Source organism: Spinacia oleracea, chromosome 3, assembly GCF_020520425.1.
Source record: "Spinacia oleracea cultivar Varoflay chromosome 3, BTI_SOV_V1, whole genome shotgun sequence".
In the NCBI taxonomy this organism is placed as follows: Eukaryota; Viridiplantae; Streptophyta; class Magnoliopsida; order Caryophyllales; family Amaranthaceae; genus Spinacia; species Spinacia oleracea.
In genome coordinates, this window is record NC_079489.1 from 15,862,481 (window position 1) to 15,887,349 (window position 24,869).

The 24,869-nt window shown below is 39.0% G+C and overlaps 1 protein-coding gene across 3 annotated transcripts; it reads right to left on the reverse strand.

Annotated features, from left to right (window-relative positions):
* Nucleotides 1–8,394: 8,394 nt before the first annotated feature.
* On the reverse strand, nucleotides 8,395–23,223 carry LOC110789107 (protein SEMI-ROLLED LEAF 2). 3 transcript variants are annotated; one of them, XM_021993763.2, is made up of 21 exons: nucleotides 23,030–23,223; nucleotides 22,826–22,887; nucleotides 22,418–22,584; nucleotides 21,719–21,793; nucleotides 19,063–19,178; nucleotides 17,083–17,197; nucleotides 16,432–16,560; nucleotides 16,169–16,216; nucleotides 15,856–16,064; nucleotides 15,568–15,764; nucleotides 15,165–15,460; nucleotides 14,687–14,836; nucleotides 14,244–14,597; nucleotides 14,001–14,150; nucleotides 13,264–13,339; nucleotides 12,258–12,385; nucleotides 11,947–12,144; nucleotides 10,423–10,563; nucleotides 10,214–10,333; nucleotides 9,523–9,729; nucleotides 8,395–8,764 (listed from the first exon to the last, which is right to left on the reverse strand). In XM_021993763.2, the coding sequence occupies exons 3-21, from the start codon at nucleotides 22,550–22,552 to the stop codon at nucleotides 8,609–8,611; spliced, it is 3,000 nt and encodes a 999-aa protein (XP_021849455.1). In that variant the 5' UTR covers nucleotides 22,553–22,584; nucleotides 22,826–22,887; nucleotides 23,030–23,223; the 3' UTR covers nucleotides 8,395–8,608. The 3 variants fall into 3 exon arrangements, with proteins under 3 accessions (XP_021849455.1, XP_056694944.1, XP_021849456.1); XM_056838966.1 differs by lacking the exons at nucleotides 19,063–19,178; nucleotides 22,826–22,887; nucleotides 23,030–23,223 and having other exon boundaries at nucleotides 22,418–22,558; XM_021993764.2 differs by lacking the exons at nucleotides 21,719–21,793; nucleotides 22,418–22,584; nucleotides 22,826–22,887; nucleotides 23,030–23,223 and having other exon boundaries at nucleotides 19,076–19,178.
* Nucleotides 23,224–24,869: the final 1,646 nt, after the last annotated feature.

Consider the following 24,869-nt stretch of genomic DNA (forward strand, 5'->3'; position numbering starts at 1 on the left):
ATGTGTCTTTCGACCGATGATGGGAGTTTGAGGCCTTTTGCAGAGCTTCCCGCCAATCTGAAGAATCGGCGCGTGAGCAAGGCGATGGATGAGTTGTTTACTCCTGCCGATGATGCTCATTTGTCCTCTCTTGGAAAGCATGAGATCGATGCCCTCCATGAGAGTTGGGCCGAGGTGAGTCTCTTGATATAGTTTCCTCTTTCTTTCTGTTTTGTGTTTTATGATTTTCTTCTCTCCTTCTAACTAGGCTTTATGTTTCAGTTTTCCATCCGGATGACGACTGATACACGCCGATGCTACAATGGGGCTGCGGATGAGGTAGAGAAGCTGAGGGATGAGATCGGGAAACTCCAGGAGAAAGAGAAGATGCACTTTTCGGAGGTAAGTGAACTGAAGAAGGAGCTTCATTGGACTGAGTCTGAGTTGGATCGTGCTAAGAGAAGCATTAAGAATGACGAGGGGGAGCTCCAACAGGCCAGGGTTGATCTTGCCAAAGCTAAGGAAGATTCCACGATTCTCACGAGCCAGCGTGATTCCGTTAATCGGGCGTTGAAGGATGTGAAAGCTGAGTTAGAGGTTGTCAAGGGTCGGCTTGCGACCTCCGATGCTAGGATTGGTGATCTTTTGAGTTCGCAGAACCGTCTGAAGGAGAAGATCGTCGAAGAGTGGAAGAATTCCGAGGAGGGCGAGGCTCATAATGTTGAGATAGGCCTTGAGGCGACTTCTGTTGTTACTTCAGATACATTGCGTCGAGTTCAGCTTGCTTTGGCCGAGTTTGCGCCTAGCCTCGGTTGGGATGAGATACAAGGCAGGTATGATTCTATTTTGGCCAAGGAGCGGGAGGATCTCAGGGCTCAGCTGGTTGCTCAGGACAAGGTTGAGGGAGGCGAGGGTGATTCGTCTGGTTCTGATTCTGCTAGTACTTCGGGTTCTGATTCGAGCAGCAGTGGTGATGATGATGCTGGTAGCCATGTTGATGTCGTTGACCCTTAGGCGGATAGTTGTTATCTCTTATGTTGCTTTTGTAGCTTTCTTTTCGTACCTAGCATGATGTAATCTTTGAAGATTTTGGTCCTTCGTAGAGGAACATTAACATTGAACTAAATTTGATCCTTCGTAGAGGAACTTTGTTAAGAAACTAATTATAAGTACTTATAATTGATTTTGGCTCAAAACTTTCTTTTGTTTCATTCAATCATAGCCTTACACTTTATTTATTACAATGATGAAATTACTTATCATTTGGTGACAGTGCCCCTATTATGCCCCTATTACATCATTGAAACTTAAATACATACCAGACACTCTAGATGTAGAATTTCTTAAGGTTGTCGGCATTCCATGGTCGAGGAAGTTGCTTGCCCTTGGTGTCGACGAGGTTGTAGGTGCCAGGTCGGATAACTTTTGCAATCTTGTAAGGACCCTCCCAGTTAGGTCCCATTTTTCCGAGGGTGCTTCTTCGGCCAGTTGCCTCAATTTTCCTCAGTGCCCAATCTCCTTCGTGCAATGGCCGAGGACGAACTCTTTTGTTGAAGTACCGAGCAATCTTCTGCTTATAGGCAATGGACTTGAGCAGAGTGTTTCCTCTTGTTTCGGGGAGCAAGTCGAGATTAACCCTTTTTTCGGCTTCATTGTTCTCGTAGTCATAGTAAGTGACTCGAGGTGAGGGGATGCCAACTTCGACGGGGAGGACGGCGTCGCTTCCATAGACAAGTGAGAAAGGAGTTTGCCCAGTAGATTCTTTGACAGTGGTTCGAGCCGACCATAAGACACCAGGCAGGTCATCGACCCAAGAACCACTAGATCCCTCGATCATCGTCTTGAGTCCATTCAGGATAATCTTGTTAGCAGATTCTGCCTGGCCATTGCTTTGGGGCCTTGAAATCGACGTGAATCGAGTTTGTATGCCGAAGTGATCACAGTATCCCTTGGTGGCTTTGCTGTCAAACTGTCGACCATTATCTGATATGAGTGTCCGAGGGACTCCAAATCTCGTGATGATATTCCTCCAGATGAATTGTTGCAATTGCTTGTCACTTATCTTTGCTAGAGGTTCTGCCTCGATCCATTTAGTGAAGTAGTCAACAACCACAATTAACAATTTTATCTGACCAGAGGCTACTGGGAATGGGCCGAGGATGTCCATCCCCCACCTGTCGAAGGGTAAAACAGCTTGAACGGTTGTTAGGTCATTGGCTGGCATCCGAGTGAGATTAGCGAACTCCTGACATCGACCACATCTTTTTACCAAGTCTGTCGCATCCTTTCTTAAAGTTGGCCAATAGAAGCCCGATCGGAGTGCTTTCCCTGCAATGGTTCTTGCCCCTTGGTGGCTCCCGCACGCCCCTTGATGTATTTCCCGGAGTATGTAATTTCCTTCCTCTGGGGTAACACATTTGAGCAAGGGGTGGGTGTATGAAATCTTGTAGAGAGTCTCGTTGTGCCAGAGGAACCAATATGCTTGTTTCTTAATTAATGCCGCCTCTTTTTCACTGTCAGGGAGCGCATTGTCTCTTTTGAACTTTATGATTTTCTCCATCCAATATGGACCTCTGTCTAGGCTCATGAGTGCCTCGACATTTATGTTAGGCTCTTGTAGCACCTCCCAAATGATCGTCCTAGGTTCCATCCCTTCTGCGGAACTTGCTAGCCTTGACAGGGCATCGGCTTGTTGGTTTTCTGATCGGGGAATATGTCGGATGGTGAAGTCATGCAGTTGGTCGATGACTTTCCTCGCCTTTGTAAGGTACATTTTCATGCTGTCTTCCTTAGCTTCGAAATCTCCTTGAATTTGTCCGACAATGAGTTGTGAGTCAGACTTGGCATGCATAGAGATGGCTCCCGCGGCTTGACACATTTGAATTCCGAGAATAAGTGCCTCATATTCTGATTCATTATTGGAGGCTAGGAACGAGAACTTAACCGCATATTTGAGCCGATCACCGTTGGGCGTTTTGATCAATATGCCTGCTCCACACCCTGTCCTCGTGGCCGACCCGTCAACATAAAGTTCCCACGACTTTTGGCTTGCCGTATCTTTTTCGGGTGGCCGATTAGTGCATTCGACGATGAAGTCGGCGAGGGCTTGTGCCTTGATAGCCCTCCTCGGCTCGTATTCCAGGCCAAAATTCGAGAGCTGGTTTGCCCATTCAGTCATGCGGTTTGAATGGTTTCGACTCTCAATCACCTTTCTCAGAGGTTGGCTTGTCAGGACCTTGATTGGATGTGCCTGGAAGTATGGTTTGAGTTTTCGACTGGCCATCACTAGAGCATATACCATTTTCTCAATGAGTGGATACTTGGCTTCTGCTCCTCGGAATGCGTGGCTGATGAAGTATACTGGGTGTTGCTGTTTCTCTCTTTCGGCGACAAGGACCGCGCTGAGTGCATACTCAATGATTCCCAAGTAAAGGTATAAAGTTTCTCCTGCCAACGGCGAAACCAACTTGGGAATGGCCGAGAGATGTGCCTTCAGTTGTTGGAAAGAGGCCTCGGCTTCGGCATTCCAATTAAACCCTGTTCCTTTCAGTACTTTGAAGAAAGCAAGACTTTTATCAGCTGATCGGGACAAGAACCTGCCGAGGGCTGCTATGCATCCAGTGAGTCTTTGGACTTCCTTGACTGACCGGGGGGATTTCATGTCGAGAAGCGCCTGTATTTTGTCAGGATTTGCTTCGATTCCCCTTTCGTCCACAAGGAATCCGAGGCACTTCCCACCTTTGACTCCAAACACGCATTTCTTTGGATTGAGCTTCATGTTGTGTAGGCGTAGGGTCTTGAGTGTTTCTTCGAGGTCGGAAGAGTGCTCTTCAGGGAGTTTGCTCTTGACGATCATGTCATCGACATACACTTCGATGTTCCTCTCAATCTGTTCTCCAAAGATTTTGTTAACTAGCCTCTGGTAAGTTGCCCCTGCATTTTTTAGCCCGAAGGGCATCACTTTGTAGCAATATACTCCTTGGCTGGTGATGAAGGCAGTGTGGGCTTGGTCTTTTTCGGACATGGGAATCTGATGATAGCCTGCATTGGCATCCATGAAGCTGAACAGGCCGTGTCCAGCCGTCGAGTCGACGAGTCTGTCAATTTTTGGCAGAGGATAGTCATCCTTGGGGCAAGCTTTATTTAGATCTGTAAAGTCAACGCACATTATCCAGGTTCCGTTTGGCTTCTTTACCAAGACCACATTAGAGAGCCACTCTGAGTATTGACACTCCCGGATGAACCCTGCCTCCAACAATTTGTGGATTTCCTCAGCAGTAGCTTGGTTGCGCTCTAGGCCTTGATGCCGCAACTTTTGTTTGATTGGTCGATGACCTTCTTTGATGTTCAATTCGTGTACCATAATTTTTCGGTCGATGCCCGGCATTTCCTTGACCGAGAAAGCAAACACATCCCTGTATTCTCGCAAAATAGCAATGATTTGGCCTCGCAATTCTTCACCTAGGTTCTTTCCAACCCGGACAGTATGGAGCGGATCTTTGTCAAGCACTATCTCCTCATCTTCCTCGGCTGGTCTAGGGCGGGCATAATATTTTGGATCTTCGCCAAGGAATACACCTAGATCGTCAGCCGGAGATTCCTTTTCCTCCACACATCTCTTCTTCAGAGGGGGTTCCGTGTTCGGGATTGAATTTTTCTCATTTTTGAAGCTGTTGTTGTAACATTGTCGAGCAGACCGCTGATCTCCGTAGAGTTTTCCGACTACCCCACTGTCCGTTTCATATTGGAGGAGGAGTTGGTAGGTTGAGATGGCAGCCTTGATTTTGTTTAGCAGAGGCCTCCCCACTATTATGTTGTAAGGCAAGGGTGTGTCGACGACCATGAAGTTTATGGGAAGGCTTCTTCCTTTTCCTTTTTCTCCGATACGGACAGGGAGCTTAATCATGCCGACGGGGTATACTGATTGACCACCGAATCCTACGAGAGGTTGGCTGATGTCGACGAGGTCACTTTTCTTGTAACGTAGCCTTTTGAGGCATTCAAGAGTTAGGATGTCAGCCGAGCTTCCGCTATCAATCAACACTCTTTTAACTGTACGGTTGGCTACCTTAATCTCAACAACCAGGGGATCATCATGTGGACCATGGATAATTCGAGAGGGGTCCTCTTGAAATGTTATTGTGGGGCATTTGAGGTTTGATGAAGGTGCTTCGACATCGAGGATCTTATGGGTTAGGGCGTGTAAGTGTCTTTTTCTGGCGTTTCCGGTTAGGCCACCAGATGCTAGACCCCCTGCTATCACCCCAACATATCCCTCGGTGTGATCACTATGGACATCTGATCCCTTGTTATCTTCCTTCTTGTCAGAGGAGGAGCCCTTCAAATATTTGTTCAACTTTCCTTCGTCGGCCAGTCTGTCCAAGGCCCTTTTCAATTCTCGACAGTCCTTGGTAGTGTGTCCGCACTCTTTGTGGAACTCACACCAGAGGCTCTTGTCTCTTTTGGACGCGGGGGTCCTGATCGGGGTTGGACTTGGCAGCAATGACTTTTCCTTGATGTCAAGGTATATCTCCCTCCTGTTACTGTTGTACCGAGGGTCGTTCCCGTTATCAGTCTCTTTGGGCTTCTTTTCTTTTTCTCGTCCAACGACCTCTTTTTTCCTCTTAAGGTCAATTTCGGCCGACGGATTGCAGATTTCCGCGGATTGAATGTACCTCTATGCCCGGACCATTGCTTGGGGTAGGGTAGATATTTGCTCGTCGGCCAAGACCCAACGAAATCGGCTTCCTGCCTTTAGCCCGGTCATGAGTGCGGTGAAGGCCACGGAATCTTGCAAGTTTGGTATGTTCAAGGACTCGTCATTGAATCTCTTGATGTATTCCTTGAGGCTTTCGTTGGGTTGTTGTCGGACGGACATGAGATGCATGCTGGTCTTCTTGTATACTTGCCCGGCAATGAACTGTGACTTAAATAGAGCTTCGAGCACTGAGAATCTTGTGATGACACCAGCCGATAGCCCAGAGAACCATGAGAGGGCCATCCCTTTGAGAGTGGCCGGGAAGAACCTGCACCATGCCGCTTCATCTTCTGTTTGGACAGTCATTCGGGCCTTGTAGGCATCCATGTGGTCGTTCAGATCAGAGGTACCATCATATGGGTCGATGGAAGGCACCTTGACTTTGTTCGGGGTCGGTGCTTCAATGATCTGTCTACTAAAAGGACTTAGGAAGCTGAGGTTGCCGAGCTGCACCTCGTCTCGAGGGGGGGTCAGTTCTCGTCTCCCAGTCCGAGGAGGTTCTCTCTCCGTTTGGGTGTGTCTATCAGCCCCTCTTCCAGATGTAATTGAATTTTCTTCTTGGTCTCTTTCCCGAAAGGATCCGTGCCGAGATCTCGAAGTTTCCACTGGGGTGAGGGAGTGTCGAGGATGATCAAGGGGTCTTCTCGAACTCTCATGTTGAGAGCGAGCAGAAATCCCCTCGGCATCTCCTTGTCTCCCCTCGGTTCTTCGAGAGTTGATGATTTCGCGGGCATCGAGCTCACCTCTCCGGAGTCTTCGCTGGACAATCACATTTCGAGCATCGCCTCGGCCGTGCCTCTGGGGTGGCGGGGGGAGGCTTCTCGATGTCCGATGTTCCCCTGTGTGTCGAGGAAGATTCCGTAGTAGTTCATGGTTTCTTTCGGACCGAGGAGGGCCTCTCGTAGAGAGTGTGCTTCTGGGGGGCCGGAGGCGTGATCTTGTCTCCCGCTGGGCTAGGACCTCCTCCGACGACCTTGGTTGCCCTCTAGGTCGAGATGGGCCTTCATTACCATCCCGGAGGTTCAACACGGCGGCCCTGAGGCTGCGCTCTAAGGTGTCGTTGGACTGTTCAGCCATTCTCCTTAAGTCTTCCTGTGTGACGGGCAAAGGTCCTTCGACTTCTCCATGAGGTCGCGGGTCGCTGGCATGGATCGACTCGAGCACGTGATCGTGTCGAGAAGACAGCACTGGACCATGACGCGACTGATCGTCCACATGTCTGGAGGCCGAGGACCTTCCTTGAGAGGGTGACTGGGTAGGTGAGGGATGTCGAATGGGTGACGGTCGTCGACCACGTCTGGTGTTCACCATGGCTTTTTGTTAAGCGATCCCCACAGACGGCGCCAAACTGTTTCTGCCGGAGAAACTGTGAATGTAATAACTCGAGAATCAACTTAACCGATGACGTATTTGACCGTGATTTCCTTATATCCGACCACCTGTGTTACCGTTTTCTAGATAGTCCCTAAATGTATCCGAGGAACCTTCGTATTAAAATTAGATAAGTTGTCGTTAAGTGAGAAGAACTAGAGAGAGAGAGTGACTGATTTGCTTTTTTAGGTAATGATTAGATAGATTTTTAATGATTACAGCAGAGTATTTATATGATTACACGAGGGTAATTATGTAATTGCGTCTACTTCTAATGAACAGCTGTGCTCCTTGGTTCCCAAGGTTCAAGGGCATTTTCGTCTTTTTATACCGACTTGGGCTGACCATGTTCATGGACCCAAACAAAACCCAAAATCAATTCAATTTGTTTCTCACCCAAACTTGATCCGATTCGAGTTGACCCGACTCGAAGCAGATCTATATGACCCGTTTGCACATTGGAGTTACTTTTACCTAATTTTTGTTAACTTTAACATGTTTTGACTAACTTTTTTACGTAGTATTACAATTTTTTTTTGTGGATAAGCATTTTAAAGAGTTACATCATTACTTTTATACATTATTAGTGATATTGAATGGATAACTTTTATTAAAAGGACAAATTTTATCCCTGAAAAATTCTACGTAGATAACTTCTACATTATACATGAAACTTTTTTAAATATTTTGACTTAAATATTACTCCCTCCGTCCCTTAATACTCGCACAGGTTTGACCAGTGCGGAGTTTAAAACATTTGAATTGACTTATTAATTTAATGAGTGTTAGTTGATAATAGGATATTTTTTTAATATAGTTAGTGGGAAATGTGTAAGGGGTGGGAAGTGGTGAGTGGGAGGTGTAGACTTTTAAATGATTTTTTGTAGGGAGTAGGGGTGTAGGTGGGGTAGTAAGTATGAGAAATAATATAATATTGGTAAATATTTCAATTTTGTAGAAGCGATGCAAGTATTAAGGAACGACCCAAAAAGAAAAGCGGTGCGAGTATTAAAGGACGGAGGGAGTACTCAAACGTACAATATTTACTGTACACCACCTTTAAATAGAAAAATTTCCAGTCTTTATTGGGAAAGATCTAAATGAGGAAAGCATTCTAAAATTGGAAAACACTGTTCTATTTGCTGACATCATCTTGGCAAATAATGAGAATCAGCAAGAAAGGAATGATGATCTGTACAAAATTAAGTATCAATATGCAACACAAAAAGGGATGACACATTCTGCTGACTAGCTTGAAACTTCGAACTAGCTAGTGATCTTGACAATTCGACCAATAAATAAACAATATTAATATTTCAACTTGTACCGCTATATAACATTATAACCATAACATTCCATTACAAAGAATTAAATAATTAACTTATGGAAAACTTCAAAAGAAATGGAGATTATAAGAGAAAAATAAATAAATAGGAATTTATTATGCTATGCTACATACATGAAAATATGAAATACACAGAGTTAGTTAACCTGTTCACTTTAGCATCCGGCTGCTTTCAAAAACTTATCATAAGGGCTTGCAGGTGGTAACCGGAAAGACTGATATCCGTACTCCAATGAACAAGGATACATCTGATCATTGTGTTGAATCATTTCTTTGCCTACCGAATCTGGAATAGGTTCTTCCTCCATAGGCTATGATCAATAAAACAAGGAAATAAGTCGAGCATTTCAAGAAAAAATGAAACGAGTTCGTCTGGAATGTATTAAGGTTTCACATATTCTTATTTACAAGTGGTGTACGATAAATATTGCACACCGTAGTAAAAATTTAACTCAAAATGCTTAAAAATTACCCTTATATATATGTAAAAGTTATCTTTTATTTTAGGTGATAATTTTTTCATTTGAATAAAAAATATTTTTCAAAATCACTAATAATGTATAAAATTAATCATTTAACCCTTTAAAATGTTTATCTATGATTTTTTTTAATATAAAAGTTAATCAAAACATATTAAAAGTTAAACAAAAATTAAGTAAAAGTTATAAAAAGCGGTAATTTTTGTGTAGACCGCCTTACCGGAAAGACCCCTTTGATTGTTTAACTAATTGGTTTCATTGCTTAACTAATTAGTTATAATGCTTTACTAATTAGTTATAATGCTTTACTAATTAGTTTCATTGTTTAACTAATTGGTTTCAGTGCTTAACTAATTAGTTCCAATGTTGAATTAATTGATTTCATTGCTTAACTTATATGACACCAAGGTGGTCTTTTGTGTAAGACCGCCTTATATAAAAGTTTGTATATAAAAAACCTGGATAAAATCCTGGTGTACAATAAATTTATTATACACCTTGTGCGTGCAATACCTTTTGTTAAGGTTTTGAGTGCAATTTTATAGAAGTCTAAACATTTCGATCCAAATTCAAGTGTCAACATATCTTACCGTATCCATAATTGCGGCACTTTTCATCTCAGTGTCACTGGTAAGAACAATAGCTTTGGCTTCCTGTTGCTTCTTGAAGCTTTGAAGCACAGACATCTTTTGCTGCTTACCAGTCACAAGGGCCTCACATTGGTTTTTCACTTGGTCATACGATATCAGGCTGTTGGAGGTAGGCAAGCTAGCCACTTGTTGAGCTGTTTCCAACACCTAATTGTCATACAAAACGATGAACTCAGCATGAAGGAACAAAAGGTATTGAGAAACTAATAACAAGTCACTTTCTCATAATATCGCATAGGTGGAATTGTAATTTACTTCAAGATGGAATTGTAATTTATCAGAGTTATGGATGTTTTGCCTATCAGGATTCAGGAGTAGCAGATATTTGAAACGTAACAAATAAGGGAGAAATGAACTTATTTATCTGTAACAATCATAAGAACTATGGAAAGAACCACAGTTTCAGAATGTAGATTACCGTTAAAAAGGGAACATTATTAAAAAAAAAAAAAAAAAGCAGATTGCACACTAATGGGACAATCCTTTATCGGCACAACACACTAAAATAAAACTCCGTTCTGCATATACTTCCCAATCGAAGTAAAAGACAAGAAAGGTTACACTAACTCGCTGAAACATTTCTAGAATGAATCAACAGCTGTAACAAAATAAAGATGGAAATTGAACTCACCGACTCAAGAAGCTGATTCACATTAAGAATGTCTAGTGAATTGGAGGAAATTGATGTCTTGCGACCAGATTGGCTTCCACTAGCATCAGGTAAGGCTTCTTCAAACAACGAAGTACCCACCTGAGTAAAAATATGCAACATGGATGAAAAATAAAGTCCTGATTTTCAGCCCGTAGGAGTTAGAATACAGAGATATAACACAATCTAACCTCATCAGAAGATTGAAAGTCCAGGTGTGCAAGTGGGGAGCAATGTTGTGGTGTCTCCATAAACAATGGAACACCCAAAGAATATGACTCATCAGGTGAAAATCCCTGTAAAATTTGCTTCTTGATGCCAGATAATTCATCCTGCATAAAGCAACCATGGACAGAAGTAAGAAAGAATAATTTTTCCTCCCCCGCTTTCTTTGAATTCCCTAAGATGTATCTTTGACAGCAAAAAATCATAGAAGAACACAAACACAAATTTTACAGACTGTGCCAATGTTCATTCGAAATAGCAGAATTGTGTGTGGAACTTATCACATTGTTTTCTCAACTTCAAAACATATCAAATATTTGAAAGGGGACTCCTATTAGCATTATACAAGAAACTACTAGACGATTCTACTGATAAAAAGTTATTACGATTAGAGTTAGGAGGCTCATCCTTCAAAACTAACATCTTTCTAGTATAAAGACTCAGCTACAATAAAAAGTTCACCGTCCTGCTTTATTTAGATAATGAAAACGGGGAATTCTTAAATCTGGGAAGGGTCTTTATATACAAAATACCATGTGTAATCTTACCCGGACAAACAGTAGGGTTAGCTAAATCACTTTTTGACGACTTCAGACTCAACATTTGCCCAAAGTATCCTAGATGCCAGCCCCCAATATTTCTTCGTTAATTAATCTTTTCTGTTTAACTCATTCATCCCAATCTTTCATACTTCTATATGTTCTGTACGTGAAGTAGCTAAAGGCATGTCATCTGCAAATGCTGGATAGAACATTGTCCTGTTCTACAAACAAGAAAACGTTGCTTCTAGCACAGCGTACCAGGCATCAGAATTGCTAGCTAAAGAAAGCTTCATAATATTATACAGGTGATCTTTTCAAAATCCCAGCAGTCAGCACCAATGTTATTGATATATCACTTTCAAAATCACCATTAAAATGGATTAACTATAACATCCTTTGAAATTTCTGACAAAGAATGTAGTAGTTACTGACGAAGGGAAAGGGTACAGGTAAATGATGCAGAGGTGAACGAAAGATTAGATAGGTTAAAAACTCCACTCTGGATGATCCGAGAGGGGAATAAGTGTTGAGGAATGTAGGTTGCTAGTAACAAAATGATGTGGAAAGAAAATTGAAGCACCAGTTCCATTTTTGTAAAACTCCAGTTTTTTAATCGAAATGTATTTGGATCTCCCAAAGGCTTAAAGGATATTTTTCATACTGCATAAGGTGGCTACAACAGGAGACCACATATGTTCCTTCACCAGCACCTTTGCAAAATGTTTTGGATCTCATTTCATCCATGCTATATAGCCATACAGGTGAGAGAATTAATCATGTATGTAAAGAGTCAGAACTCCCTTGATTCTGTAAAAGTTCTGGTAATGAATAGATTCTGTAGAAGTTATCTTTAGTTTCCAATTTTCAATAAAATTTCACACAGGGTAACAGGTCATGAAAGTGACAAACTAGGTTTCACTAGAGACTGATCAGATGCTGGCCATTTACCTCTGGTAACTTCTCAAATTTATACATCAAGTGAGATAAGACGATTTCTTTCAATTGTTCATCTGATTCTATTGCTGAAAGAGACTTCAATGCAGCAAAATCATCTTCCTCTGATCCATAGGTCCTTCCACCATCAACTGGATTCTGGATGACTGCTTGGAGTCTGATATTGTCAACCAACTCAAGATAAGGATCAACCTGCCAAAAAACCATTAACCATAAATATAAACTATTAGGATGTTTGAAGAATGTTAAACATCTAAAAGGGGAAATCATTCTCCTGTGGAATAATCTTGAGAAGGGCATATTACAGTTATATCTGTCAAAGATGATTTAACAATAGGGATCAACTCTGGAAGATTGCCTGCTCTTGCCGAAAATATAAGCATGCTAGATGCCATGGTGAAGAGAGATCTTCTTCGAGATGGTTGTAGACCTCCTTCAATAAGATAAGAAAACATACATCAAAAGGATTGGAGGGGATTCTTATATCTTCAGTGTATGTAAGCAGGAAATTGGCAAAAGCTCCAGAACATATAGACTAGAACGCACGAAAAACACAAAAGAACTGGATATCTATTCCTCTCGAACACTGGATGTTCAGTATTGTCTACTAATTACATCAATTTTTAATTCATACCCAAGAGACACTGGCGTAACAAAGATTAGTAACAATATAAGTTAAAAAATGCAACACCTAATATGCATTGATGTCCTAAAGTGGACTTTGTTGAATTTCATCCCTATATTTCTAATATATCATGTTTATATATATCCAAAAGGGGAAGTCATGAGAGCCAGAAAAATGACATTTAAAGTATAAGAAGTATTAGAACCCACTTGGAGAGATAAATTTCTTTCATTTGAATATTTGATCTTGTTTCATGTTAAGAAATGCAAGGCTGTCGATTGGGAATGTCCAAGGGGCTCAGCATTGCCTTTTTTTTCATGTGATGCTGCATATGAGCTAGTAAATGCAGGACACTGCAACAACTTTAAATATGCTTATAAAATGAGTTTAGAGCAACGATTCCTGCCTAATATGAAACTAACAAGCTAACCTCAACCCCTTTTTCTTCTGGGCGAGATATACCAAAGGTCCCAAACAAGTTCTTGTTGGATTATGGGGTACCCTAATAAGCAAGGGAAACTGCATTTGACAATTTCTGAAATATTTCCAAAATAAAGGCAAAAGAGACAATCACCAGACATCAAATGAATGAAGTCTTGAATGATTTCACACTGAGAATTTGTTTCTTCCAAGTAATCAGGGGCAAGAATTGAGGTAGATGAAAAAAAGAGAAAGAAAGAAAGTACCTTCGTGATCAAGGGATATGCTTCTCAGAGAAAATGCTAGCTGGAAACACCTTACCAGAGCCACATGACTGGAGGTCTGTCATTTAAGTCAAAACGTTATTCAGGCGACAAAGGCAGCAATGCATTACAAATTAGTTAGTACTAAGTAGATTAAGTACTTCTGTCATGCATCATCTCTATTATATAAGGAAATTCCGGAGGTGGCGTCAAAATTTGGGAGTTCCTTTTTACCCTTCATTAAATAAATTGAAAAATAAGCTTTAAAAAAAAAGAATAAAATTAGTAAATACTTACTTCTATAAATAAAGAGCGTGGCGTAGTAAAAGAATATTGTACGAGTAGAAAGAACATCTCACTTTTTTTATACATACGGAGTAATATGGATACTTTTCTTTTTTAAAAGGAGGAGATCTAATCATACATTTGTATAATATGCAGTTATTTAGAAGAAGGGCAATGTTTATGCAATTGTTTATGGATATTTATGCAATACATTGACACACACAACATACGGGACTAAGTATTATAGGGGTATAAGACAAAAGAAGGGTAATTAGTAATGTAGATAAACTATTTCTCTTTAATGGTAATCATTGATTCCAGTGCATGTAAATGTTAAACTAGTCTCCAATGTTCTGTATGTACTAGTACACAGATCGAAATTCATGCCTCTGAGGCTCTGACAGTGATCAGGAATTCATGTCATTGAAGTGTAAACATGGAAAAAAGAATCTCACCTTGGTCCGGGTCAATAGCAAAGCAATACTGTAAGTATGTGCCATTGCTTCAAAATTGGAAGGGGTATTTTCTCTAAAAGTTGCCTGAGCCCAGATAGACGAAAGCAAGAGACTGACATGATGACTACTCAGTCTAAGTGAAGCAAGCTCCTGGGAAACCACAAAGAAAAGACAAAAATGAAATTTCATGTATTCAAACAAGAGAAGAAACAGAAGAAATTGTGCATAATTGTTCATTCTCACCATTTTGCCATTGGTCATAGCAGTCTCAAAACTGTGTAATTTACTATGTGATCGACAAACTCGAGATTCTTTTAAATCATTACATCTCAGGTTGTCTTCCATTGTGCGCATAGATTGTACTTTCTCTTCACTTTTCTCAGGAATGGAAAATCTTCCACTTTTTTCTTCCAGTGTTGAAAGGATGGAGGAAGGCCCAAAACTGTTTAGTGAAGCCAGCTCGTTTTGGTCTGACCAAGGGCAAACCAAAGAAGGCATAAGCACAGAGGACAAAATGCGGTGTGCCCCAATTCGAGTTTCATAATCTGGGTGGCCCATGGCTACAAGAAGTTGGTGAAATAAAGCATCGGGAACAGTCTGGAGATTAAGCAAATGGGTAAGATGTTAGATATGATTCTAAAATGATAAAATGCTATATGTATTCAGTTTAAACAAAGATAGTTCACCTTTTTGTGATATGATATATTGGGTAGGGAGGCTACTATTCGAGCAGTGCGATAAACAGAGAAGATAGTTGTTCTGGCAACAATATTGCTATTTGGAACATTCTCAAGCACCACAGCCATGATATCAAGAACGGGCCCAACATCTCCAACCTGTTAATACGGTCTCATGAATATACAAATTAGCAATCTAACGAATTCAAATGGGCATAGTTACCCGGGAAAAAAAGTCCATTAAATTAGGATTTGATTCTTCTCCTACTCCCCTTTCCCAAAAACAAACAAAAAACAAAGCAGGAATACTGACACACTAAATTTTCTAACAGTATGCTTTGAATAAAACATTTAAACCAAAAGACAAAAGGCATACATTTCTTTACATGCTTTGTTTAGTGGAATTCTCAAATAACAATTGTAGGATCCAAACTTAGTCAATATTGCACGTTAAAAATGAATGAGAAGTGAAGATCAAATAACAAACCTTACTTGACAGCTGAAAGACACATTTTTCTAATGCTGACTGAAGATCTGCATTTAATTTCTCTGCACCACTTCCACAGCTAGATGCGTCTGCTGAATACTGCATGCACTTGCGTAGATGTTTCAGTAGGTCAGTCAAGGCACCTGTCAAGGCAGCTGAAGCCCGTTGCTTAACAAGTTGAGCAAGTTTCCTAATGACATGAATGATACTGATCTGTTTAAGAGGCTGCCTAGCAACATTTTTGTGATCCAAGTGCTTCACCAAGATGGATAGTAACAAATGAGAATTTTCTTCCGCTGCAAAACATCATAATAAACATAAGAAGGACCAGTCAGATCCAAGATACTGATATGTCACTGGACTACGATACTATTATGTAAAATTGGCAAACATCAAAGTGAACCTGAGTCTTCTAACACCACTTGCATATACATCAAGACAGAAGAGGCAAGCCCCCTCTCAGGAGACCAGCAGTCTTCTGAATCGAAGATATGGAAAAAGGGTTCAAGCACACGCCTGACGGTTGTAGCTTCCTTGGCTAAGCCAGCAATGTTATACAAGCAAACCTTAGCCCAATAAGAAGGACTTTTTGAAGCATTCCTACGAAAGAGACAAACAGAAATTGGTTGGATTTCCAAAATTCAGGACAAGCTCAATAAAATTTACAAGAATGACACAGGTGTCCACATACACTGGTGGTACTAATTGTTGTTTAATGTTGCTAATGTCCATCGAAAAAGTGGCATCTTTGCATATATTTGCAGATGACAGCTTATTATCGTCTATGGTTGTTGATACTCGGCTACATTGATCTGAACTATCACGTATTATTCCATCCAGCTTGCCATTCAAAAGCATAATTTGTGAATCCCCAAAATTATCTAAAATTGCTGATATGATCTGTTACAGTTATTGGAAGTAGAAATATTAGATAAAACAGAAAAGTCAGCCCAAAGATTTTTTTTTTTTTTTTTAATATTAATATAAAGCAGCTTCATTCTTACTTTGTCGAATTCCATTGGAATGTGGGACTGCTCACCCATAAATTGAACCTAGATACAAACAGTTTAAGGATATTAATTGAAAAATTAGTCAGTAACACGATAGACACAACAGGTATATGACGTGTATGAATGGATTAGCAAATGAGAGAGAACAAAAATCAGCTATTACAAATCTCTGGACTGGAATATTCATTGGAAGATGGGGGTGGGAATAGATAAAGAATGAGTAGCGATGTCCCTCACAAAGTCAAGGGAGACAGTACCATTGAGGAAAGTGCTTGCAATCCAGCTGCCCGCAGACAAAAAGATCTATCATCATTACCGACTTCTTGAGCTAGGTGACAAAGTTTGGGAACAAGACCTTCTATGTTGAACATATATGTGCTCTCCGCCTGTGGAAAGTTAAGTAAATTAATATCATTATATCCTGGGGAAATCCTAAGGCAAGATTGTCATATTAAGTCATAATTGAAGTACGATAACTGTTGTTCTCAATCCTCCATATCGTGGAAGAAACAAACTCTTAAAACTACCAAATAAATGCCAATGTACACTCTTAATGAATCACCAAAAATGTGAGGTTGTAGACATCAAAGGAGGAATTATCAAGCACAAGTTCCCCCATGTACATTACAACAGTACTGCTTTCCGGAAGATGAATGCATTTTAAACGCGAAGTATTAGCCATTCTCAATATCGGATAAATATGAATAGATGAAATGCGTCTAACTGTTTATATTAGTTGTGAAAAACAGGGCAGTCAACTGCCTTCTTGTCAAAGGGAAACCTCCAATTTGCATTTGCAGGAGCAATGCTGCAAACATGTAACCCCCTCTATCTCCCTCTACAGGCCTAATTAGAAGGGTTGGTCCATTCGTATGGTATGGTTAGGTTAGTGAAAAGGAGTTCCTTACCTGGACATTTAAGAAGTCGACAAGGGCATTGCAACCTAGTATTTGCATTTCCTCCTGAGAAGTTTGTTCTAGAAGAGTACGAATTATTCCTAATAAACTGCAAGCAAACAGTGGCCTGCAAAAAATAGAGGAACCAATAAAAAAAGTGCATCCAAAGGAACTACCAATATAGAAACAATATTGACTTTAATTCTTTAAACATGCAAAGTACTTCATCCTATCAACAATTTAGTGGAGGAATGTAGAAATGTCACGTTACTGTGTTTGTGAGCTGTCTTTGGCTTTATATAATATATGTTCAAGAATGATCTAGCAATTGCTTGCTACTCTTAATGCCGAATGCTTGTTATGCATTTGTTCTAATCATAAATGGAAATTTGTATCAACTCGACTACTAATCATATTGTTTAAGCAGACCTGGAACCATGGTGTAAAATATCGGCCGAGTCAAATCATGTACCATCCGTGGGTAAATTGTGTTGACTCAATAATCCAACACATAATTCCAAATCCACACCACATTCCATCTCTTATCTTACAGAAACATATGATACAATCCCAAATTCACAATACCCGAGTCTTAGAAACATTTCCAATATCCATTAACTGCACAAGACCTTAAATCTACACACTTCTTACGCAAATATTTTTGCTATTTCTCTTCTTCTCGAATAAAAATAATTGCCCCATAGGAAAGCGACTTAAGTGTCTTGGAGGAGGGGCGGAGTCATTGGAAGTGAAAAAAATAACCCTGACAAAATTAAAGCATAAGTCACACCCAATGTCATATTTACCATCCTGCTGCTATAAGAAGAATTCTATTCTCCCTCTCCCGGACCTCCCCATCAAATGTGGAAGGCCACTGAATTCTATTTCTGACTTCATATCTACTCCAGAGTTGGCTTCCAATAGTTCTCAACTTTGAAGTTGGATAGAGGAAAAGCAAAGAAGACAAGAAAAGCTCACTCAACTAAAAATCGATTGGATGAGATTAAACATTATGTAACTTTCAAAGTTCTAAGATTTACTGACAGATGGAGAAGAAGAGTAATAGGATTAAGAATTTGTCTTAGCAGTCTTCTCAACTTCTACGTTTCTACCTAACCCAAACTATCATCTTTCCTACTTGGTCCTGTCTACTTAAACCTGTACACCATAAGTCCTGTGGAATTCATTAATTAAAAGAACACAGACTAACATAAAGGTTTTTACAAGACAATCAAGATACTACTCTACATCCTCTGTTCGTCGCGAAATGTATGAAGTCTATTAAGACAATGTAATATGGTTGATAATTTGTCATGCATCCGTAAAATTAAAAAAGTATATATCACACGTCGAAGCACATAATTAACTACTTCATAATAGCTTATCTTCAATGAAATATTGAAATATCACATCCAACTAAGTTCACCTTCCATTAAGGTCTCCCCAAGTAGGTCAGCGATAGTTGACATTGTTCTGAACTCATAGGCTAAAAGAGAGCGTAAGATCTATCCTCCAAAAAAGAAAGCAAATATTATTCTTCCGTGAAGCATAGCAGAGGGAAAAACTAGTAACCTACATCACTCTACTAACTCATAAACCAAGTAACGTGACAGATGATGTGACCTTTATGTTCAAGAAACAAAGCAGGCACAGGCAACAGATTTACATTGAATAGAATCTTCTCAAGACAACTAAAAAGTAATGTAATTCATTTTTGTTATTCTGTCTTCATCTAGGAAGATCAAGTTGACAAAAGGTACAAAGTATGAGAGATCACTGTGATTATTTGGCCAAGCTGGATGCAAAAAAATATAGGTCGTACGACTAGTACTAAACCCCCCCCCCCCCCCTCTCCCGCTCGTTCCCTCAGGGGATAAATAAAAAAACTCTTTCTAGATCTATATGTGACTTCAATAGGACAGAGAGTAGTGAATAAAAGAAGGGTCAAACTGCATCAGTTCCAAAAAAAAAAAAAAGATATGTCAAACTTACATCTGTTCCTTACATGAAGATATAAATTTCCTGTACACGCACAACACAACCTTTGCTGATCCAACATTCTCATTCCGTAAATCCTTGTAAAATCGCTGTTCCAGGTATTCGGTTATCTACATATAGAAAAGTGTACAGGATGAGATGATAGATTCGCTGAGCCTGTAGGTCCAATTGTTCAATGTTTCATCAAATACGACAAAAATAATAAATAGGAGTGTGAGACACTTCCAGGCTTCAAGCCCTTTATGATCAGCAATTTGAAGATTTTAGATTTAAGGTTGTCCCAATATCTTTTGCTCTATCAGAGACATATCTAAAACCTCGGCCACCGAAGATCAGAATGTAGCTCAGACGTGCTTCTTTTAAGAGCTTCATGGAATATCATTGAACAATTGACTACAAGTCTACAACTATGACAGCGAACTCAAGGCAAAGTTAATGCTACATCCTAGAAAATTCTCATTCACGTCTAAACCTTGTTACACTCACACCACTTCCGGAACATCTTATTCATAAGTCACATCTCAATCAAAAGTTAGAAGAAGAAAGGCAATAGAAAGCGTGAATCTTCATAAAAGAGATTGCAAATCCTACTGTACTAAAATGATCTCTTACTCTTGAGCACCCTTTACATTCTCCACTTTCTCTTAGTCTCTTCGTCTTCTCTGTTCAATTTTCCTTTCTAAAAACAATTGGCTAACACTAAGCTGTCACAGAGAGATAGTTGGGGTCCCTAGTTAAAGACCAGTTTTGAGAGAACAGCTCACTACTCTATATTTTGGCTTCACGAGTCAGAGAAGATAAAGGCAGTCTGTTCAATTATGCTCCAAAATGAACCAATGAATCTACCCCACCATATATGCAAGAGGGAATACAGTAAATCCCATTTTGCAAACTGGAACTTACCATGTTCCAGGAAACCATGATTGAACCTACAGAGACATCTATACAAGATAACGGCCATAATGAATGACAAACCCACAAAAAATATGGTTCGGTCTCTTGATAATAAATTAATCTTAGCGATAATTTTTTTAACTATACTCAAAACAAGGCCAAAAACTTTGTTTTGGATTTGTCATTCTTAAAGAATCTTGACCAAAAAAATATAGTACCAACAACTAACTGAATAAAGGGAATCAGAGTTCTTTTAAACCAAACGAGGGTCTACTAATGCAGAATATATGTAAAGTAAGGAGTAGCATATAGCATAAGATACTTGTTACTCTCAATCTCCCAGTAGCGCTCAACCCCCTGGGAGTCAAACAAGCATACCGTGGAAAAAGCTACGACTACCACCATCCCTATTTCATTTTACACTAGTACTTTGGAAAGTTCCAAATATATCTTTCACATACCTATACATCCAATAATGTAAACACTGCCCAACCCCCCATAAGAAGTGGATCCCACTTTCTCTTACAATTATTTCTCTCTATTACATCAATTCTTTCTCTTTCACAATCCCAACACTTTACCTTACTACTTTTTCTCTCTTTATCCACTTACCAAAGTCAGATTCATCTGTCAATTACATTCATCTCTCTTCATAAAGAAACTTACTGCTTAAGTAGAATCATGATATTAGGACTACAAGCTGCAATATGAGTTAAAATGTGTACTACGTGAACAAGATGATGAAAAAATGGTAAAATTTTTCATTGCATATAATCTGCAGCTATCTGTAACAAGTGTTGAGATGACTCAGATGTAATAGAAGAAAACTAGCTCCTTGGGATGACGAGGTTTCATGCCTGATTGAAAGAGGATCTGGATCACCCTAGCAAATACTGTTAAAGTGTGTGGCACTCCACTATTAGTGCTTCGGTTGGACTTTGAGAGAAATGGAACAATGTAAAAGAAAGTCAAACCCACTGAAGTTTCTGTTGTTGAATGAACAACTTAGCAATTTGTTACGCGAATGTAAAGAAAAAAAGTTTCATAGTTTGCCAATCTAGGAAGTCGCAACCTTTCTGTGGGTTTGGTATGACTTGGGCCAAACATATGATGACATTACCCAAGTCGAGCATCCTACAAGAGATTCCTAAGTTAAACACTAATGCTTCTTTTTTCTGATAAGAAAAGTTTAAACACTGATGCTACTCTAATGGTCTAAATGTTTTAGGTAGTCTGGCAGAAGAATGTTGTCTGTAAACCAACCTGCTTCATACAAACACTTCATTTGTCTGTTTTAACAAGTTTCAATAGTTGAAATAAAAAGAGAAAGAGGGAGTATGACGGGTACAAGCCTGACAACATGATTCCATAATATCTGGTTCTGCATCCCAACGTTTTCAAACTCGGTAATTATTAGATTTGTACACTAGAACAGATTCTCATATGATCTGCGGATTTCTTGCCTTGTTCACAAAATGATAGTCAAAGACAAGCAGGCAGACAGAACCATTTTTTCCCTTCCATGTTCTATTATATCATTAAATAATATCCATTACACCAAGCCAGAAGAAGTTCAGGAATAAATTATGAAATAAAAATTCCATAAAAATAGTCCAGAAACAGGAATGGTGACAGGAGATATGTTCTATACTTTTGGCAATTGAAGTTGAATATATGACCATTGATAATTATGAGACCAACAAGTGAGAAATTATGATCCCTTGTCTAACAGAAAAGAAAAGAAAAGAAGGTCCACCTTAGGAACTCGTAATGGGTTCTTCGATACGTATTCACAAAGTTTCCCAATCTTTCTGTCATTTGGCTCGATTTCCTGTGGAATGAAATAAAACGTAGTTCATGAAATTTCAAGGCAACCAACAAATCCACGCAGGAAAAGTTGTCTAAAGCTTCTTCCTCAGTATTTAGTAAACCACAAGCAAGCTAGATTTTTATGAACAATTTGTTTCACAAAAGAAAACAAATCAAGAAGTTAGTAATTAAATTTATCTGTAATTTTACTAAGAAATGCCGCATAAGAATTATAAAATTCATATTAATTGACCAAGATAATGCGTCTACGCCTGAAAATATTTTCCATGTTCAATTCGTTTTATGTGTCAAGCGTACCTAGTTACCTACATCTCTACATAAGCATTGCTTAGAGAACATGAAAATTGAATTGATCAAATCACCTTATGCTACTTATGTTGTAAGGACTCTCTATGTAAATTTTCCCAAATTAAGTATTCCATTGGCATGTAAGAGAAAAAACATAACCAATTCCAAAAAAGAACTAAAAACTAAAAAAGTCAATTCAAGATCATGGCAAACTCAGTATGAGCACTAATAAACACGACATTTACAGAAACAGAAGAAACCAAACAAAAGCCACTGAATCAATCACACAAAAAGCTGTGATGAAGTCAGAAACTAAGAAAAGAATGCAAAGTTTCACCTGATTTTTAGGAAATATTTCTGCAAGGAGCTTCTTATATCTTTTCACTGGTTGTCTTGACCGAGCTCGCAGCGACGGGCAGAAAATACAGATGCTGCCACAGGCAGGCAGAACCCGTCTGGACATAACCCCCATTTTCTGCTATCAGATTTAAACCCCCCGTAGTTCTACAAATTCAGCACCAAAACGAGCATAATCAAGCATTGACTCAGTTGATCAAATACTAAAATAAAAAGCAACAGTTACATAATTAGCATAATGTTGCAAGTTCATCAATTGGGTTCAACGAAATATCAAAAACCCAAATAAGATTCATCAATTTTAACAATTGGGTACTATCGAATTTTGTCAAAAACACACAAATTCTACAGAATTCAGCAAAATTAACACGAATTGAACAAACCCCACCTGGAAATTTGCCTTTGAACTGACAAAGTCTCAGCCTTTGATCGTCTCTGAACAGATTAAACCTAAAGCAGAGTGAACAAATCAAAAAATTTCCAACATTTACCAAATAATATGAACTTATTTACCATTAATTCAATCAAAATAAAAACAATTAAAATTCATAAATGTCCCAACAAATAAAAATTCTCAAAATTTGAAAATTACCAGAAGTTGTAGCCAGTGGGGGGATGGAGGCTACAGATCCCCAGCCACCTGTTTCTGTCTTTTTCTTCTTTTTTCCTCTCCTCTTACATCTAGAATTTTAATTAATTTAAAAAAAAACAGTTTGGCAAAATTAATTGATTAATATGAAATAATTTGTCAAAAATTAACAAAAAAACTAAATCTACACTGACGTGCTGTTGAGGGAAACGGTCACAGTTCTCAATCAGATTAATGCAAATAAATGGGACCCACGTTGAGGAACTTAATATGGTTGGTTGAATGGTTGATGATGTGGATGGGTGACAAAATAGAAAAGTGACAGGCAGTGAGATTAGCAAAAGAACGTTAATGTGGGTTCTATTTTGGTGAGTGTAGTGGTGTTGTGTTGTTGCATGGCGAAAAGGGAAATGAGAAATGATGAGAAGGTGGCCCGCCCAACTAACCCGGGAATTATGGGATTGTATTTTGTACTTGTTAAAAAGACAAAATTACCCTTTGCTGAACTGTCTTTTTATTGACCTTTTTGTCAATGGGATTAAGGAAGATAAGACAATTGGATCAAGACACCTTCGATTTAGGGGAGTGTGGTGGCTAATCCCTGAACATTCCGCATTAAAATGGAAATACATATGCGAAGTATGTAAAAATTCTTTTTATGATGTTTGTTTTTTTTGAAAAGGGCTACGCATACAGTATGAGTAAGTGTTGGTCCACATATATAATGTATTTTTGTTGGTTTAAAGCATGAGATAATAGTTCCACCATTTTGAAATTTCAATCCGATATTGAATTTATGTTCATCATATATGTTTGTAGCGACTGTCATTGTCAATAAATGAATGTTTAATAAGTTGATCGGATAATTAAATTAGCATGCATTTTTTTCTTCCTTCGTGGGTGGTGACATGGTGTTGTGGCCTTGTGACTAATCCCTAAATGCGCCTATCATATAAACAAAAGCTCTCTATACACAGCTCTAACCATTTATCTTCAATTATCAATTTTTTAAAAAAAAAATGATATTTAAACAATGTCATATTTGTAATATAACCAATGAGGTCTCGACCTAGTGGTTAAGACGGAGTGTCTGTATATATAAATCACCCACCCCATTTATAATTTTATTGTTAAAAAATATAATTATTTTGTTAAGATGAAGAGAACAAAACCTAACTAATACTCCCTTTGTTTTCCTATGTTCTACCAAATTGCATTTTGCACGATCTCTAACGTAGTACTTTGACCATTAATTTCTGTAAATATATATTAGTAAAATTGTAAAAAAAAAAAATGATATTTTGAAAATATATAATGAACAAATTCAACATGATATCTCATGATGTTTTTTTTATACACAAATAAAAAGACATGGTCAAAGTTAAAGAGTCATTTTGAATTATTTGATTTATTAGATCTTGAATTTTGATGAACGTCTTTTTATTTTCAGCAATTCATGGAAAAATGAATTTGTGAAAGAATGAATCGAGGAAAACCTATCCCACTCAATCTTTTACATCAATGTATTGTACTCTCTCGACCTTTTTCTAAGTTTGACCAATGAATAATGAAGTGAGTAAAACTTATAAAAACGGAGACTTGTGGATAAGGAAAATGGAGGGAGTAGCGTGTGATGTACGGTAACATTTTCTATCCTGCAAATAAACTTGCCTTAGGAAATATATTTTCATCAAACTTCATTAACAATCTCTAATATCAACTGACAACTGGCCTGATATTTAAAGGTTAGTAGTATAACACTAAAGAAATGTACAATCAAGAAGGAACTTGATGCGTTATTCTTTATCACGTACCAAAGGATTTGTGAAGCATAGGCATAATA

Excerpts from the sequence above, each read along its gene's own strand:
- LOC110789107 (XM_021993763.2), bottom strand. The coding sequence starts at position 22,552 with ATGGGGGTTATGTCCAGACGGGTTCTGCCTGCCTGTGGCAGCATCTGT. Across the intron at positions 15,765-15,855 it reads CAACAATTAGTACCACCAGT|GAATGCTTCAAAAAGTCCTT; the intron begins GTATGTGGACAC and ends TCTCTTTCGTAG. Across the intron at positions 13,340-14,000 it reads TGCTATTGACCCGGACCAAG|ACCTCCAGTCATGTGGCTCT; the intron begins GTGAGATTCTTT and ends CTTAAATGACAG.